We start from the raw sequence: 17,204 nt of genomic DNA, 5'->3' as shown, positions 1-17,204 counted from the left end.
CGGATGAGCTCCTGGGATCTCGGAAGCGTTGGCCGGGACATCTTTTCGACCGCACCTTGTCGTCAGCGGGCGTTTACGCGATGTAAGTATTCGGTCGGCGCGAGCATGGTTTCTAAGCTCATCTCGAGACGTCATGCATATACCAATAAAATATCCTCATATATCTACGTATGATACTACACTTTGCACTAGATTTGATCTCCCTGATGCTTCACAGATCTTGAATCTGCCATTGAATCATGGAAGATCTCTCTGAAAGTTGAACGTCTATAAATAGTTCCTCGTGCTTGATGTAAGGAGACTAGCGTCAACCCCGCCAATTAACGATGCACGTGACTTCGTGAATTCACGATCCATCCATTACGCGGTTCTGTGAATCGACGTGTAATGCCTCCGATTTACCAGCAAGTCGAGCAACCAAGAGCAGCTGTTTGGCCACAGAATCCGCCATCATGGTCACGTCCACCAAGGCCAACCGCTCCAGCTTCTCGAAGAAGCCGGCGGCAGCTTCAAGCTTTGCAAAGAAACCCGCCAAGCCAAACGCCAGCATCCTCAACTTCTTCCAGAAAACGGCGAAGCCGGAGGATTCACTCTTTGTCGGTGCGGTCCCTGCGGAAACGGCTGATCAGGACGAGCCGCATGTCCGGGACGATGAGACCCGATTCAATGAGGTCGAGCGACCGAACAAGAAGAGGAGAGTCAGCCAAGAATTTATCCCATCAGTGGCGAAGAACGAGACAGCAGACGCAGTAGAAGCACCCGCCCAAGAGAGCACGATCAAGCCGGTCAAGCCTGAGAATGGAGACCAGCCGAAGAAGCCCAAACGTCAGATCAAGACGCCTTTCATCATCGAGTCGGATAGCGAGGATGACGACACCGAGAACAACGAAAACAACGACACACCCGAGCTCAGGCCTGTAATATCGCCCCCCGACAAAAACGCTGCTGCACAAACGCCGCCCTCTGCTCAGCCCGAGCCGTCCCGCGATGCCACGCCAGCCAAGGATGCCCCTGACAAGTATGAACCGCCGCCGCTGCTCAAGCAAGAGACCTCGACGGATGCCCAATTTAACCAGCTGGGGGATTTCGCTGACCTGGACGATTTCGGCTTAGATGAGTTTGAAGGCGAAGAGGCGCGGGAAATGCGCTTCATGCGGGAGCAGGCTCGTCTTGAAGCGGAAGAAGCTGGAATCCCGGGCGACGATGTCGACGACCTCTTGAACAACCATGCCACGGTAGAGGATTGCCCGATTTGTGGCGGAAGCCTGCTTGGCGTCTCTCCAGACGAAGCTACACGACACGTGAACTCTTGCCTCGATGGCAACCCAATTCCGCTTCCCACGAGTAACGACACGGTGATCAAGGAGGAGGGCGCAGGAACCAAAGAGGAGGTCACTCCGGTAGAGGCCGCGGAGATGAGCAAGAGATTTGCCCGGGCTGCCGTACCCAGGCCCGGCCAGGCAAACCCATTCGAACTCGGCACCGACAAGCAGCCAAAGAGCGCCTTCTCCAAGCTCATGTCCGGAAATGCGGAAGACACAGCCTGGGCCACGGCGGCGGCGACGGAAACGGCGTCTCGGGGCCGACCTGCTTACGAAAGGACATGTCCGTTCTACAAAATCATGCCGGGATTCTCAATATGCGTGGATGCATTCCGCTACGGTGCCGTTGAGGGATGCCAGGCGTATTTTCTAAGCCACTTTCACAGCGACCACTACATCGGCCTCACGGCAAACTGGCGGCACGGTCCAATCTACTGCAGCAAGGTGACGGGGAGCTTGGTCAAGCAGCAGCTTCGGACAGCAGCCAAGTGGGTTGTCGAGCTCGACTTTGAGAAGTCCTACGACGTTCCCGGAACCGACGGCGCGACCGTCACCATGATGCCGGCCAATCACTGCCCCGGGAGCTCCCTGTTCCTCTTTGAAAAGCCATTCGGGAATGGACCAAACAAGAGGGTCAAGAGGATACTGCACTGTGGCGATTTCCGGGCTTGCCCACAGCACCTACGGCACCCCCTACTCAAGGCCGATGTAGTAGATTCAATATCGGGGAAAACGAAGCAGCAGCGGATCGACATTTGCTACCTGGACACGACGTACTTGAACCCACGCTACTCTTTCCCTCCTCAAGGGGATGTCATCCAAGCCTGTGCGGACATGTGCGCATCGATGTCGGCAGATCCCCACTGCGCTGATGATGTTTGGCAAAGATCAGAGAAGTCGGCTGAAACAGGCTCCATGAGCAAATACTTTCAGAGCGGCAAGCCAGCGGAAGATGGTGACCAGTCCAAGCCCAAACCCTCCCGACCTAAGCAGCGTCTCCTTGTGATATGTGGAACGTACTCCATCGGAAAGGAGAGGATTTGCGTAGCCATCGCCAAAGCCCTTGGCTCCAAGATCTTTGCCTCTCCGGCCAAGATCAAGATTTGCAAACAGCTCGACGATCCAGAGCTGACCGCGCTGCTGACGTCCGACCCTGTGGAGGCTCAAGTGCATATGCAGATGCTCATGGAGATTCGCGCCGAAACGTTGCAAGAGTACCTAGACAGCTACAGGCCTCACTTTACCCGCATCGTCGGCTTCCGTCCCAGCGGTTGGAATTTCCGTCCCGGTAACGGCAGCAAGGCGATCGGAGCCAACACTCCACCAAGCAGCATCTCGACGCAGCAGCTTCTTCACGGGAAGGGCTGGAGGACAAGATTCGGCGCGAAAGACCTCGTGGCACAGAGGGGAAGCACGAAAGAGGCCATGTGCTTTGGCGTGCCGTATTCCGAACACAGCAGTTTTCGTGAGCTGGCCATGTTCGTCATGGGCCTGCGGATCGATAAAGTGATTCCCACTGTCAACGTTGGCAGCGAACAGTCACGGAAGAGGATGAAGGGCTGGATCGATCGATGGATGACGGAGAGGAGAAAGGGCGGGCTGGTGAGGCCGTTGGTGGAGGGGGAAGACGACGAGCATCAAAAGAGCATACCGTTGTGGGAAGGCAAAGCCGGCGAGGGAGGGGGAGCTTGGTGGTGAATAACCTGTATCAGAATAATAAGAGACAAGCAAAGCTGGGGTATTATAAAGCTGTATTAACACGTCCCAAAGTGACGCTGGTGAGAAAACCGGTAGTCTGTTGCCCATGCCATGAGAAACGCCAAATGACTGCTTTATATCTGCAACAGAACCCCAGATGAGCCATCCATCAAATGTTTTCCGTCACACGCCGATGCTCCAAGAATAGTTTCTTTCGTTTAGATTTTTTTGAAGCGCAAGCAAGCATTCAGCAATTCTCGTCTCTTAGCTAATGATTCCATTTCCATCCCATGCCGTCAAACGCTCCTCATTTCGCCTTAGCCTGCTGCGCAGCAGCTTCTACAACCACAGTCAGTCTCGATTAGACGATGCCTGAAGTAAGGGACATTCTTCAAGGGGCTTTGCTCTTACCTCTCCGAGTGGCATCCTCGAGCAACTGCGTGTCCACCGACGCCGCAGGAAGATGCACATACCGCACGACGGACCCCCGAATGAAGACATTCTTTACCGAACTCTGCACGTTTCACCTCTCGTCAACCAAACTGCTTCCGCTTGCAATTGTCCCCTTCCACCGCAAAACAAAAACAACAAAGTTACCCAAGGGTGGACGCAAAAATGGAAGACACTGGAAAGTACAAGGTGGGGGTGGTTCACGTACCAGGTGAGGATACTTGAGCTCCTCGACGACCTGAATGTCATCGAGCTTAATGTTGAGGTACTGGTCGACGCTCTTGAGGGTTCCCTTGAGCTGGATGTCGTTTTTGAGCTCGACGGTGACTTCGTGGTCGATGAGGGTTTTGAAGAAGCTGTTTGTTTATTTTATTTTTATTTAACAACTGTGTTTCCCAAATGCCCTTCTTGCTACTGTGGGCGGATTAGACCAGGGTTGTGAGGGGGACGGACCTGAAGAAGAGCATGATGACGGGATGTGGTTTTGAAGCTTCGTTAGGCGGGGGTGATGATGATGATGTTCTCGAGAGACCCGTGTCGAGCTGCTGAAGTTGTTCACTCTGGATGCACCAATGAGAGGAATGAGTGACGATAGATTGAGAGAGTCGTGTATGGGTAGTCGTCGGGATTTGCTGAGAGTATGTAGAGAGTCGTGCTGCTTTGATTGAGTGAAGTTGTCACAGCTCATGCCGAGTGAGGTTCCACACGTTGAGTTCCGAACTAGGACAGGCGTTGGGAGCTGTAAGGTCACGTGATGCGATGTATGCGATGGCTTTGGTGAGAGTATGGGCATCGTTTTCGCACGCATGCAGCAGCATAAAAAGAGAATCAAAGCACGATGTTGATAATTTTATCTAATGGTAGTCTCGAGTCTTGTACCGCGGCAAAGGCGATGTTTTGATACATGGGGGGTTGACGGCGGTTAGAGAGACTGGCAATGCGTGAAGCTGGTGGTGGCGGGAGGAGCTGCTCCTAACCAACCTCTCACAAGACTGTGGGAATAAGATGGGCAATGCTGGATGCTACTATGTATTTGATGGCAGGAGTCCTTGCAGCCGGGCTATGAGAGGCACTTTGACACCTACCAAATGCCGGAGGAGGGCAGGCTTCGTAATCGAATTGAAAACATCACCACGCTTGCCGGGTAGAATGACAAAATCACGTCTGTATTTATTTTCTAATCCTAAGCAGATAACTCCTAAGCCCAGCAACATGGCCCAAAACTTCGCCATGGCTCTATCATGTCCAATGCCTTCCTTCCTCACTAACAGCATCCTTCCCCCTCAAGCAACATGTACAAACGCTCGCTTCTTTGCGCTCCGCTCCCTGCTCTCCTCCTCCCACGTCTCGTCCACGTACTCCTTGACGCTCTTGTCCCGGATCTGCATGCCCACCACCTTGAGCGCCGCAATGTTGACGCCCATCTCGTCCTTCTGCTTCTTCAGCGCCGCCCGCAGGTTGGTGCGGATGCCGTCCATCATCACCTTCATCGTTCGGCTGGCCACAATCTGCTTGTGGTGCGTCTTGAGCATGAAGAACAGGATGCGGCACGTCAGGGGGATGTTCATCGACCGCATGGCAAAGATGTTGATGAACGTGAAGAGGATGGGGACCGAGGCAAACGGGAGCACCAGCAGGGCATCGTGCAAAGCGGATGCCTTGATGCGCTGGAGCACAGACATGACGTAGGCTTCAGCGGTGATGTTGCCGAGGGCGAGGAAGACGGGATTTCGCTGCGGCGGCATGGCGTGAGGGTTGGTGAGCTTGGCCTCCTCGTACTCCTTCAGCAGGTTCAAGTCGGCCATGCCCATTTCCAGAGCCTCCGCTATCCTCTCTCCAGCCATCAGCGTCTCTGTGGTCTGCTTTCCAGCGGCCGCAACCTCGCCATTCTCGTCGCCTTCCTGGTCCTTCTCCAAAGAGGCCGTCAGAGTGCTCTCGTACAGCTCTTCCATCTCCTTTTCCCGTTCTTCCTCCAGGAAGATCTGCTCGTCCGTCTCGTCCCATACGCGAATGCTCTTGTCGTGGCTGGCAGTGACGAGGAAGTTGCCGCTGTGGCTCATGGCGATAGCCCACACCTCGCCGTGGTGGCCGTCCAGCCTCTGAATCTGCTCAAACTTGTCTCCGTCCCAGTATCGGATGGTTCGGTCTTTGCCGCTGCTGAAGAAGTGATGCCCGTTGCCGTCCGAGTTGTGGGGGACGAAGGCCACTTGCAGGATACTGTCTTGGTGTCCAAACAGGGCCTTGTGGCAGTCACCAAAGTCGAGACCCCAGATCCGAATGTTCTTGTCTGCGGAACTCGTGACAATGAGCTTGCTGTCGTACGAGATATCCATGCTCAGCACAGGCAGCTTGTGTCCGTAGAGATTGAGGTATAGTTTGAGCGAGTCCACGAAGAAAACCTTGACCGTGCTATCGAGGAGCGACACTGCCAGCAGCCTGGCATCGGGCGAGAATCGCAAGCTGAGGATGTCGTCCGAGACCTTGAGCGCCCTGGACTGCACAAGCTTGAGCTTGGGCGTCGTTCGTTTCGTTCCCAAAACCTGTTCCTGCACAATCTTAAAGTCCCAGAACTTGGCGGTCTTGTCGGCGCTTCCGGAGACGACGGATCGGCCATCGGGGTGGACTTGCAGCGCCCAGACGGCTCCCTCGTGCGCGTCGACGCTGTCGAGGAGCGATGCTGATGCAACATCAAACAGCTGCAGCTCTCCGTTCTTTGTTCCCACGACGACCACTTTGTCTCCGGGGAGGAACGAGCAGCAGAGGGCATACCCACACTCAAATGTCCGGATGCAGGTCTGCGTCTTGATGTTCCAAATCTTCAGCAGGCCATTGGACGCCGATGCCAGCATCTTGTCATCTGAGCTTAGTGACAAGGCGCGGATGTCAGCTCTGTGTCCGGGAATCTCGACCGAGAACGCCTTGGCGTAGTCTGGGATGTCGTCCTTGGCTTTCTTATCGCTCTTCTCCTTGGGCTGCACATTGTAGTACTCCAGCTGGTTGTTCGTGGTTCCCACCACCAGATGAATCTGCTTCTGGCCGGCTGGCAGCGCCCAGTCCACCGAACGGACCTTGCCGCCTGTTCTTACGATGACGTACTGGACGAACACGTCGCTGATGTCGGCTTTTAATACGTCGTCCAGCGCATCATCTGCGTTCTCCATGTCCTCATCCTCATGCTTGGCATCCTTCTTCTTCTCTCGTCTTCGCCGCCTCTTTCGGGCCAGACCCTTCTTCACTTCGGCCTCTGATCTGATGCGCCAAATGTCGACGCTCTTGTCGGAACCATGGACGGCGAAGTAGTCCTTGTGTGGGTGGAAGATGACTTCTGTCGCTCGGTCCTTGTTCTGTCGGTGAAGGGTGCCCCGGTCCTGCAGGAACTGAGCGGAGGCATTGACTTCCACCCGCCGAGCTGCCGAGCTCAACCCGTCCGCATCCAGCGACCACACCTTCATCTCTCCGTCGTTGCCTGCGGTGATGCAGCCGCTCAGATCCGGGGACACGCCGAGAGCCCAGCATTCGCCATTCGTCTGCGAGATGTGCGTTTCGATGCAATGCCGTGACGACAGATCCCAGAGCTTGAGGAGAGAGTCCTTTCCGGTAGACAAGAGATACCCCTCGGGCGCATCATCGCCGTTGGAGATCATAGCCTTGTTTCCATCCTCATCGCTCACCTGGGCCTCGGGCTCGATGAATCGGAGTCCAGTGATCTGATCTTTGTGTCCGCGAAGCTTGTACTGTCCGACTTCCGCAACCAGGTCCCAGACGATGATGTCGGTGTCTTTGGCGCCGCTGGCAAGCCGCACTCCGGACTTGTCAAAGGCGAGGTGCGTGATGGCGGACTTGTGGCCGTTGAAGTTGACGAGAACAGTGGCAATCTTGCTGTCCCAGATGCGAATGCTGCCATCCTCGTATCCCACGGCGAACATGTCCTTGTCCACGCCGCTCTGCGCAATGGCAGTGACGGGATAGGAGCACCGCTCATCCCTCCACCGGCTGACGAGTTCGCCCTTCTTGATGTCCCAGCACAGAACTTCCTCGTTCGCGGCCGTGATCGCCTGGCCGGCGCCGGTTCCCGTTCGATCTTTGGACGTCCAAACGAGGTTCGAGGAGCCGGAGAGGATCGTGCCAAAAGACTTGGCGTGCTCGTACTTGCTGCACCAATTGTCAGAACAACTGCCTTGGAATCATGTATACAGCATTCATATGGATATCAGCAACTCACAGGTATGACTTGACCATGATGGGCAATCTCAGCCTCCAACGCGGGCGTCTGCTCTCACCAGAGGATCTGGGCTTGCATTTACATGCCGCTGCTAGCCAATTGCGCAGAGTCGAGATAACTTTTTTTTTTCCACCGCTTATCGATAACGGCCGCTCGCCCGCTGTAGCAACCGCACCGCCCACTAACCTCCAGCAGCCTCCAGCGCTCCACAGCGCTAAGCTTACGGTGCCTGCTCACTAAACCGCCCCCCTGTCACGTGCTGAGCTGTCCCCCCCGAGCTTGACGTCGTCTTCAGCAACGTAGCTCAGCCCCACCACGGGGGTCGGAGTCGCTCAACCAGCTCCCAGGACGACCCGGACAAGGACACGCTGAGACAGAGACACCAACCGCCTGAAGCCCAACCGCCCACGATGCTTCTCCTCGACTACCAGAACGCCCTGATCCAGTCGGTGCTTACCGAGCGCTTCTCCGGGTACACACAAGCCCCATTGCCCTGAGCGAGAGCCCAGCTGACCGCGGCAAACAGCGCCCCGCCCGTCCACATCGACCAGACCGTATCCGACTTCGACGGCGTGACATTCCACATCTCGACTCCTGAGGTCAAGACCAAGATCCTGCTGTCGATCCAGATCCGATGCTTCAAGGACCTCGCCAAGTATGGCGCCGAGCAGGTCCTGCAGCGCGAATATGGGCAGTACGTCGTTCCGGTCGAGGTCGGCTACGACTTCTCCGTCCTGGTTGACCTGGAGAACCTGCCGGAGTCCAAGGGTAGGCCATTGTCTCTCGTAGCGTAGCAGCAAATGCCTTTTGGACCATTTTCGACTCACTCGGGAACTATAGAGGAACGCGACGCGCTGGCGATGCAGTTCGCCCTTTTGAAGCGCCACGCCATGGCTGCGCCGTTCGAGCAGGCATACGAGGAGCACTACCAGCTAAAGGAGGAAGCATCCAAGTTCAGCTCAGAGGATGCCCCCAAGGGCGTCATGGAAGGCGGCGAGGTCAAGGCCATCCACTATCGAGAGGAGGAGGCCATCTACGTCAAGGCCAGCCACGATCGTGTCACGGTCATCTTCAGCACAATCTTCCGGGAGGAAACCGATCGGGTGTACGGAAAGGTCTTCATCCAGGAGTTTGTCGATGCACGAAGACGGGCCATCCAGAATGCGCCCCAGGTGCTGTTCAGGAACGACCCCCCGCTTGAGCTGCAGGGCGTCCCTGGCGTCCAAGACACCGGATCTGGAGAGATTGGATACGTCACATTTGGTAAGGAGGTGATGGATTGTCCAATTGGGTACTCTCTGTGCTAACTTGTCCAAGTCCTCTTCCCAAGGCACCTCACTCCTGCGAGAATGCCCGCTGTCATCTCCCACATCCAGACATTCCGAGACAACTTCCACTACCACATCAAGGCCTCCAAGGCCTACATCCACTCCCGGATGAGGAAGCGAACCGCAGACTTCCTGCAGGGTGAGTTTGAACTGCCGCACTTCCATGGTAGCACGATGCTAACGACCGTCAAGTGTTGCGTCGCGCGCGCCCGGACAACGAGGAACGAGAGAGGAAGACGGCCAGCGGCAGGACCTTTAAGGTGCAAGGCAGCTAAAGAGGACATTAGAGCTTGGCGCCCGTTTTCCTTCTCCGGCCAAAGGTAGATTTTGGTATCGTGTGCTTGGTAGATGCAGCCTAGTCAGGAGCTGGGAGTCGTTTGGGGGGTGGGTGACTTATTGGTGGGTGTAGATGAATTTCATGATGGGAACTATATAGCCATTACTTCTTTTTTCCATACGAATCAAGCATTATCCTAAGATTTCTTGCTCCTATAATCACCACATTCATACTACGAGATGGTGAAGATTATGAATGCAGGCAGCCTGGTCTTTTCGTTCGCAGCCAGCCCATTCCCAGGTAGCCGTTCCAAGAGAGGTCACTGCGCATAATACTAAGCTCCCGTCGTCTGGTTGGCGCTTTTACAGTGAACACACCACTGTACTAGGGAACAGTGCCCGCAGTAATCCGACCTCAAGCCTCGGCCTCATTGCCGTCAAAAGCTAAACTCAGCACATTCTGCGCCCAAAGCCGACCTCCGGGTCGCAACGACAATGGTATGGCCATTCGGAGCCTCCGACTCCGGCAAACGGGCACATGAAGACGCCCAGCCCAAGAAGAAGCGGCCCATCTCCTGGCCCGACTCCCTGGGCAACAGCCCCGAAGAGTCGGGCCCGTTGGCCGCCGCCAAAGCGTGGGCGCCCATGGTCGGCTTCTCGCTGGTCGGCCTCGCGGCGCTGCAGCTGTACGCAAACTACCTGCGCCGGATCCCGGGCGCCGCCTACGTGAGGCCCAACTTCTTCCGCAACAGGAGCCTGTTTGGCCGGGTGACGAGCGTGGGCGACGGCGACAACTTCCACCTGTTCCACACGCCGGGAGGGAGGGCCGTGGGCTGGGGGTGGCTGAGAAAGGTCCCCGAGACGAGAAAGGAGCTCAAGGGACGAACCGTGAGGATACACCCCCTCTCCTCCTCCCTTATGCCAATGGCAAAAAAAGAGATTTGCTGACCTGAGATTGGATTTGTGGCATAGATACCCATCCGCATCGCCGCCATCGATGCGCCAGAGGGCGCGCACTTTGGGAAGCCAGCCCAGCCCTACGCGGCCGAAGCCCTGCAGTGGCTCCGGAACTACATCCTGCACCGCAACGTGCGGGCGTACATCTACAAGACGGACCAGTACGAGCGGATCGTGGCGACGGTGTACGTGCGCCGGTGGCTGCTGCGCAAGAACGTCGGCCTGGAGATGATCAAGGCCGGGCTGGCGACGGTGTACGAGGCCAAGAGCGGCGGCGAGTACGGCGGGCTGGAGGAGCGGTACAAGGCGGCCGAGGCCAAGGCGAGGAGGAAGCGCAGGGGCATGTGGGCGGGGGATCCAAAGGCCTTTGAGAGCCCGAGGGAGTATAAGACACGGTGGGCGGCGCAGCAGGACAAGACGCAGTAGTGGTGGTGGTGAGGTTGAGGCAGCAGCCCGTCTGTGGAGTATCACAGAGTGATGGCGATTTTGCTTTTGTTTGTTGAGTTAGATACGGATGGATGTCTCAGTGCTAGCCATTTTTCTGTGGTTGGGAACGGCTCGGAGTTCAAAGTACGTGGGTGCTTCTTATCTGTGGCAGTGGGCGTTTCGAGGACAACCCGGGTGGAAGAAATTCTACGAGGCACGGCAGAAACATATCACCTACTCTGCCCCTTTTGCTTCGATGTTTAGTGTGAAACGGCCCTCTCTGCCGTGGCTTGGCCTTGACGTCCTGGATTCACCCGAAATGCAACGCAGCAAAACGTCAAGCTACCGAGTAAACGGACCGGCGTGGCATGATCACCAACTTGGATGTTATGCCAATGGCATGCAAGCCGCGGCTGAGGTTTGCAACAGCAAACAAAACACTGTCAGGACGGCTACTGGTGACATGGCCGCGGCACCAGGTGGTCACGGCTGCTTCCACGCTCGACGAGCAATAGGCCGCAGAAGCGAAGATTGGCTCTCATCGACTTGAGCACCGGGCAAGTCGCGATGAGTCCATTCCAGCCGTGATCCGAGCCGGGAGTGCTCCGTGGATTGTGCGTCTCTCGGCTCTCTTCCGCTGTCATCACCAGAAGAACCTTGAGCAGATGCGGGAGCCGAGATGGATGGCTAGACGGTAGATCTTATTCTTTGTTCCCTCTCAGGTCGTGCGTGGTCCTTCATTAGGTGCTCCGGTACGAAGTCATACTTGGGATCAGGGCTGCAGGGAGAAGGATAAGCTGCGTTTCGCATCTCCTTTGGTGTCTCCAAGCTAGAGTGGACCGACGTTCGTTTTGTGTCCCCCCCTGGCATGATGCGAAAAGGCACGTCCCTCGAATAGGAACATGCACCCCAAGGCGGCAGAAGAGAGCGCTGCCGTGATGCATCTCACAGTCACAAACGCCATCAGGGGTATTTCCAGCAGACTCTTTACGATCCTGTTTCCTGGACGGAGAATTCAAGCAAGTTATTAATAGAAGAAGGAGAGCTTCCTTGCTGACGCAGTCCTTGCCCTGTGCATCGTACCATACTTGGCCAGCAGTGGAGTGGAAGACGGATCAGTGGCCCTGTGTAATTTATCTCGGAGCTCACTAGGGCAGCAGAGGAGCATCGGGCATCGAGCATCTCTGATCCAACGATCGAGTCGAGGTCCCGAAGCAGTCGAGCTGAGCGATTCCTTGTGCTTCCATTGAAGCACTTGAACAGCTGGATTGGCTGCAGCGTCTCATCCGCCAGCGAACCATCAGACCGTCGCACGACGCTTTGCTTCACCAGCGGCAGCAGCAGTAACCGTACAGTCGCACCGAGGTCCCTTCAATTGCAATCGGCGGTTATACGAGCTGCAGCGCGCCGTACTCCGTATCACGGGCTGCGTGTAGCAGTGAGGCTTAGCACAGGTTCAAGTGCGTGCTCCGTGCAAGTGATGGCCTGGTGAGGGCTTCAGGCCGATTCGATCTCGTAGCGCACAATCTCGCTTCGCTCCCGGCCGGCGACGTTGACTTCACCGCTCTGCTTTTCCTTGTCTCCCTCAGCTGTCCACCAAGCAGTGCAACCGGCACAGTTGCTCACTGCACAACCCAGAGAGAAGAAGCCCATCTGTCGTATCAGTAACAGGGCAAAGCAGGAACAAGAAGAGAAAAGAAGAGAACCTGGAAACTTGTTCCTGATTCAGCGCCTCTCCCGGCCCAGGCCACTAACCTTATAAGGCTAGCCCCACCGGCCAGGAGCCGTCAGAGCAGCAGCCAGCAATTTCCCGCATTCCAGCCGCTTTTCCTCACGCCCTTCCTCCTGCTCGAGCCCAACCAGACCAGCCACCGCCGCCATCGCCAATTGCCTTGCCTTTGCCTCTTCAATCACCAAAAAATCCTCATCGCGGGCGACGAGACTCTGCCCGAGCATCTCCTATTCACGGCCATCGCCCTGCTGATTCAGCTTCAAGGTTCATCGTTTACGCTCGGCTCCTCCAGATCGATACCCCCCGGCCTCTGTCTATTTATTTTCCTTGTAATTGTTTTCCTTGTTCCTCCCTGTCGCTTCTGCCGCCGTTTGATTACTTGATCGCCATCGACGCAAAACATCGAAGTCGTCATGCGATAGCCTCCAGCCGACCTCATCCGCCAGCGTCCACCTGAAATGACCATTCGAATATCATCGGCTCCGACGTTTCCATCATCGTTTGCGCCCTGAGCGTGCGACTTGCCGCCGTTTCTTTGTTCCTCTTCACGATCCGACTTCTCTCCCTTTAGCGCGGCGCGAAACATCACCATGCCATTATCCTCACAACGACGCCGGGCGGCGCGACGCCCTCGTCTGTCGGGTATGAGCCTTGCGACTCTGGCAGCCATCGCACCCTCATTATCGCGAGCCTTCAACATCACAGCAGCGCCGCCGGCGAACCTCGACTTTTCCCAGCTGGGGAGCATAGGCATTGCCGGAGACTTCAATGGCATCTCGCTCTACCAGTTCCAGGAGCAAATCGCACGGCCCTTGAGCACCAATGGCAGCGAGTACCTGCTGACACAGTTGCCGAACGGCGTCCTCGCACCCATCGCCGCGACCGACGCGTCGATTCTGGCCATGTGCTCAGTAACGCTGCAGGATGGCGTCGAGGGGGTCGTTCTCGGAGGCAACTTCACCAGCATGGACGGCATCAAGTCGACAGCCATCGCCATCTACAACACCAACACGACCACGTTTACGCCGCTCGACGGCCTCGAGGGAGCGGTCAATGCCCTCTTGTGCGATGACGACAAGGGGATAGTGTACGTAGGCGGGAACCTTAAGGGAGGCAACTCGACAAACGCTATTGCGTGGAAGGTGGACGGCAACTGGACGAATTTGCCCTTTGCGGGCTTCAATGCCCCCGTGAGCTCCATCACCAAGGCGTCCAACGGGCATGTCATTTTCGGCGGCAGCTTTACTGGTCTGGGGAATGTCACGGCGCCGAACAAGGCTGACGGGCAGGCCATCAACCTCTCTACCGCGAACATCTCGGCTGGCGGCACCGCTTCGACCAAGGGCTTCGACGACCCCAAGAATGTCATCTGCAACGACGGCTCTGGAGGTTCGGGTAAGACTTGGCTGCTGAAAGACGGGGTGCCTGGCTCTTGGGAGGCGACGTTTGACTTTGGATTCGAGCCCACCAAGCTGCGGCTATGGAACACGCATCAGGACGGAAGGGGCACCAAGACATTCCGCTTCGTCGCTCTGCCGATCAACGGCATCATGAACTTTACCTATATAGATCCTGCTACCGGCAAGAATTCGAGCTGCACGAGCGAGTGCCCGCTGAGCAACGACCCGAAAGTCCAGTTCCAGGACTTCCACTTCGTCAACAGAGTTGGCATGGACGCCTTTCAGATCGACATCTCAGCCTGGTACGGAAAGGGGGCCGGTCTCAACGGCGTGCAGCTGTTCGAGGACAACATGTTCTCCTACGCCATCAACTCCTTCAACGAGCCGGCGTGCAACATCACGTTTCCTTCTAGCGCCTCCGCCACCGGGCCTTGGAAGCAGTCGCCCTCTCTGCAGAGCGACTCCAAATATCTGACGGCACACCTTACCAGCCCCATCTCGTCCAAATCCGCATCTGTCGTCTTCTCGCCCAACATTATCGAATCCGGCAACTACTCTGTCAACATGTACACCCCGGGTTGCGTGCCCGATGGCTCGTGCCTGACCCGAGGGCGCGTTAACATTACCGGCATCATGTCCAGCGGCACCATTCAGTCGAACTTTACTACTTCAATCTACCAGACCAACAATTTTGACAAGTATGATCAAATCTATTTCGGCTACATCGAAAGAACCTCAGACAGCTTCAAACCGAAAGTTACTCTCACCCCTCTCGACGGCCAGGACTTGAGTGAAATGACCTTTGTGGCCCAAAAGGTCGGCTTCACTCTCCTCAACTCGACTGGAAACCTCAACGGCCTCTTCGACTTTGACCCGAGCCAAACCAAGGTGAACACAACCAGCCTGAACGACTCGCCCGTCAACCAGCTGGGAGCAAGCTTCGACCACAACACGGGCGTCAAATCGCTGGCAACATCGGGAGACATCACCTACATAGGCGGCAACTTTACCTCGGACGCGCACCACAACTTCGTCGCCATCGATACCAGTGGCAAGCTCATGTCTCTCAACGGGGGTCTCGACGGCCAAGTGTTGGACATGTACCTCCAAGGCACGCAGCTGTTTGTTGGCGGAGACTTTACCAACCTGCGATCTAACGGAAAAGGCGGGCTGGACCATGTGGCGGTCTACGACACAAAGAGCCAGGAATGGAGTCCGTTGGGTGCAGGTGTCAACGGCAGGGTCGAGCAAGTTGTGGCATTCCAGGTCAACATTAGCAGCGTTACCGAGGACGCCATTGCCCTTACGGGTTCCTTTACCGAGTGCAACGCCTTTGGAAGCTTTGAAGCAGTTCCTGCACACGGCTTCGCGGTTTGGGTCCTTTCGAGGGACAACTGGCTGCAGAATCTTGAAGGCCCTGCCCCCGACTTTGGCGGCATGCTCACTGCTTCCAAGCTGAACCTCACCACCGGCAGCTCCCTCTTCGCAGGCTCCGTCGAGTCGTCACAGTTGGGAGCAAATGGCGCCGTCATGCTCAGCGACCAAGGGCTGGGGCAATTCCCGGTCCGGATCCAGCCCAAGACCCAACAGGCGGGCAGCAAGCGGCGACGAGACCTGTCTCCAGAGCCCACGTCTGGTGTTCTCGCGGGAGCCTTCTATACAGGAAACAACAGCAACATTACCGTTCTCGCAGGTCACTTCTCGGCGCGGTCCTCCAATGGCTCTACGATCGAAAACCTGGTCATCATCGACGACGCCAACAACGGCACCGTCAGCGGACTGGGCTCGGGCATCTCCTCCGAATCAGTCTTCACCAGTCTCGTTCTTCATGGAAGCGTTCTTTTCGCGGGAGGTAACGTCACTGGCACCATTGATGGCAGCAGCGTCAGTGGGCTTATTGCCTACGATGTCGTCTCAAAGTCGTATTCCAGCCAACAGCCTGCGTCGCTACTAGGCGGCAACCAGACACTTTCCGTCGTCACCGTGAGGCCCGACTCGTCTGAGATTTACGCAGGTGGCTCGTTTGAACAGGCTGGCGCTTTGGACTGTCCCGGTGTTTGTACCTACGACGCCGACTCCGCACAGTGGTCGAGGCCTGGCAGCACTCTGGCTGGGCGAGTCAGCAGCTTCATGTGGTTCAGCAAGACACAGCTGATTGCTGGCGGAGACTTGCGTACCAACGGGACCAATACTGGCTTCCTTGCCATGTACGATGTCAAGAAGGGGGTTTGGAAGGACTTTGCGGGCGCCAGCCAGATTCCCGGCCCGGTCAACGCCATCACTCCGGGCTCCGACGACAACGGTCAGCTTTGGATCTCCGGCAACTCACCGAATGGCTCCGTCTTCATCATGAAGTATGATGGCAAGCAGTGGCAGAGCCCTCCTGTGCTTCCGCCATCGGGCAGCGTTGTCCAGAGCCTGCAGGTCTTCACCGTAACCCAGTCGCACGACAAATCCGACCTCCTCGACGATCGCCAAGTGTTGATGCTCACCGGCTCCATTCCCTTCCCCAACGTCGGAATGGCCTCGGCCGTCATTTACAACGGCACCGACTACCTACCTTATGCTCTGACCAGCACGGATACAGGGGCTGGAAGCATTGCCAGAGTATTTTCTCAAAAGGACAATTTCTTCACCTCTAGCGGTATGTTCTTCACCCTCACCGGCTATACAAGATCTTTGCTAACTCTTCACCCGTAGGTAAACACTTGCCCCTTGTGTTTGTTGTCCTCATCGGTCTCGCCATCTCGCTGGCACTCATCGTTATTCTCGTCGTCTCCGGCATCATCCTGGACCGGATACGCAAGAAGCGCGAGGGATACACGCCAGCACCGACCTCCATGTACGATCGCGGAAGCGGTATTCAACGGATACCGCCGCGTGAGCTGCTGGAGCAGCTTGAGAGAACACGACCGGGGGAAGCACCACATGTATGAGGCTGCAACTTTCAAAAGCGAGTCAATATCTTTTTCAGCATACATTTCCAATGCAGCGTTTGGCGTTTGGATAGGGAGTTTGGAACACATACGGAAGACTTACACAGAACGACAAGAGGTTCAAAAGACGGTGGGAATGATTCGAAGATCTTCCTTCATGTCGAAGCGAGACAGCTACGCTCCATGATATATCACTGCAAGATGGCGCCTCACCAGCCTCTGCATTGCCCAAGGATTCTTCGGCATTTGACTTTCTTTTGAAAGACGTTTCTTTCTCGCAGTTTACGACTTTATGACTGATAGTTAATTTCCCCCTCCTTTTTTTTTCCCTTCTCGCATAGATGCGTCGGGGGTCAATCTGATACCCAGTTTCCATGCTACCCTTGTCACTATTTGACCTCTAAAAGGTCCTTTCATTGTATTATATATCCAGGGCAGTCTCCGGCACAAAGACTGT

At 56.1% G+C, this 17,204-nt stretch overlaps 5 protein-coding genes across 5 annotated transcripts; 3 read left to right on the top strand and 2 right to left on the bottom strand.

Moving 5' to 3' along the window:
• Window positions 1-452: 452 nt before the first annotated feature.
• Window positions 453-3,020, top strand: CCMA1212_001801 (DNA cross-link repair protein pso2/snm1; the record flags this gene model as incomplete). Its single annotated transcript, XM_073699215.1, has 1 exon — window positions 453-3,020. The coding sequence occupies one exon, from the start codon at window positions 453-455 to the stop codon at window positions 3,018-3,020; it is 2,568 nt and encodes an 855-aa protein (XP_073562627.1).
• A 307-nt stretch (window positions 3,021-3,327) lies between these two features.
• On the bottom strand, window positions 3,328-3,937 carry CCMA1212_001800 (U6 snRNA-associated Sm-like protein; the record flags this gene model as incomplete). Its single annotated transcript, XM_073699214.1, has 4 exons — window positions 3,328-3,359; window positions 3,432-3,534; window positions 3,679-3,826; window positions 3,924-3,937. The coding sequence occupies 4 exons, from the start codon at window positions 3,935-3,937 to the stop codon at window positions 3,328-3,330; spliced, it is 297 nt and encodes a 98-aa protein (XP_073562628.1).
• Window positions 3,938-4,753: 816 nt separating this feature from the next.
• Window positions 4,754-7,709, bottom strand: CCMA1212_001799 (U3 small nucleolar RNA-associated protein 12; the record flags this gene model as incomplete). The annotated part of the gene is made up of 2 exons (XM_073699213.1): window positions 4,754-7,622; window positions 7,693-7,709. The coding sequence occupies 2 exons, from the start codon at window positions 7,707-7,709 to the stop codon at window positions 4,754-4,756; spliced, it is 2,886 nt and encodes a 961-aa protein (XP_073562342.1).
• Window positions 7,710-8,102: 393 nt separating this feature from the next.
• Window positions 8,103-10,679, top strand: CCMA1212_001798 (putative endonuclease LCL3; the record flags this gene model as incomplete). The annotated part of the gene is made up of 7 exons (XM_073699212.1): window positions 8,103-8,164; window positions 8,219-8,460; window positions 8,533-8,955; window positions 9,010-9,159; window positions 9,213-9,280; window positions 9,717-10,184; window positions 10,269-10,679. 7 exons carry the CDS (start codon window positions 8,103-8,105, stop codon window positions 10,677-10,679), a joined length of 1,824 nt encoding a protein of 607 aa, XP_073562343.1.
• Window positions 10,680-12,982: 2,303 nt separating this feature from the next.
• CCMA1212_001797 (Bud site selection protein RAX2) lies at window positions 12,983-16,747 on the top strand (the record flags this gene model as incomplete). The annotated part of the gene is made up of 2 exons (XM_073699211.1): window positions 12,983-16,455; window positions 16,512-16,747. Exons 1-2 carry the CDS (start codon window positions 13,002-13,004, stop codon window positions 16,745-16,747), a joined length of 3,690 nt encoding a protein of 1,229 aa, XP_073562339.1. The 5' UTR covers window positions 12,983-13,001.
• Window positions 16,748-17,204: the final 457 nt, after the last annotated feature.

Source organism: Trichoderma ghanense (genome assembly GCF_004382785.1).
Source record: "Trichoderma ghanense strain CCMA-1212 chromosome Unknown scaffold_1, whole genome shotgun sequence".
NCBI lineage: Eukaryota > Fungi > Ascomycota > Sordariomycetes > Hypocreales > Hypocreaceae > Trichoderma > Trichoderma ghanense.
The sequence above is the reverse complement of the archived record's forward strand: the minus strand, read 5'-3'. Positions and strand labels throughout refer to the sequence as shown.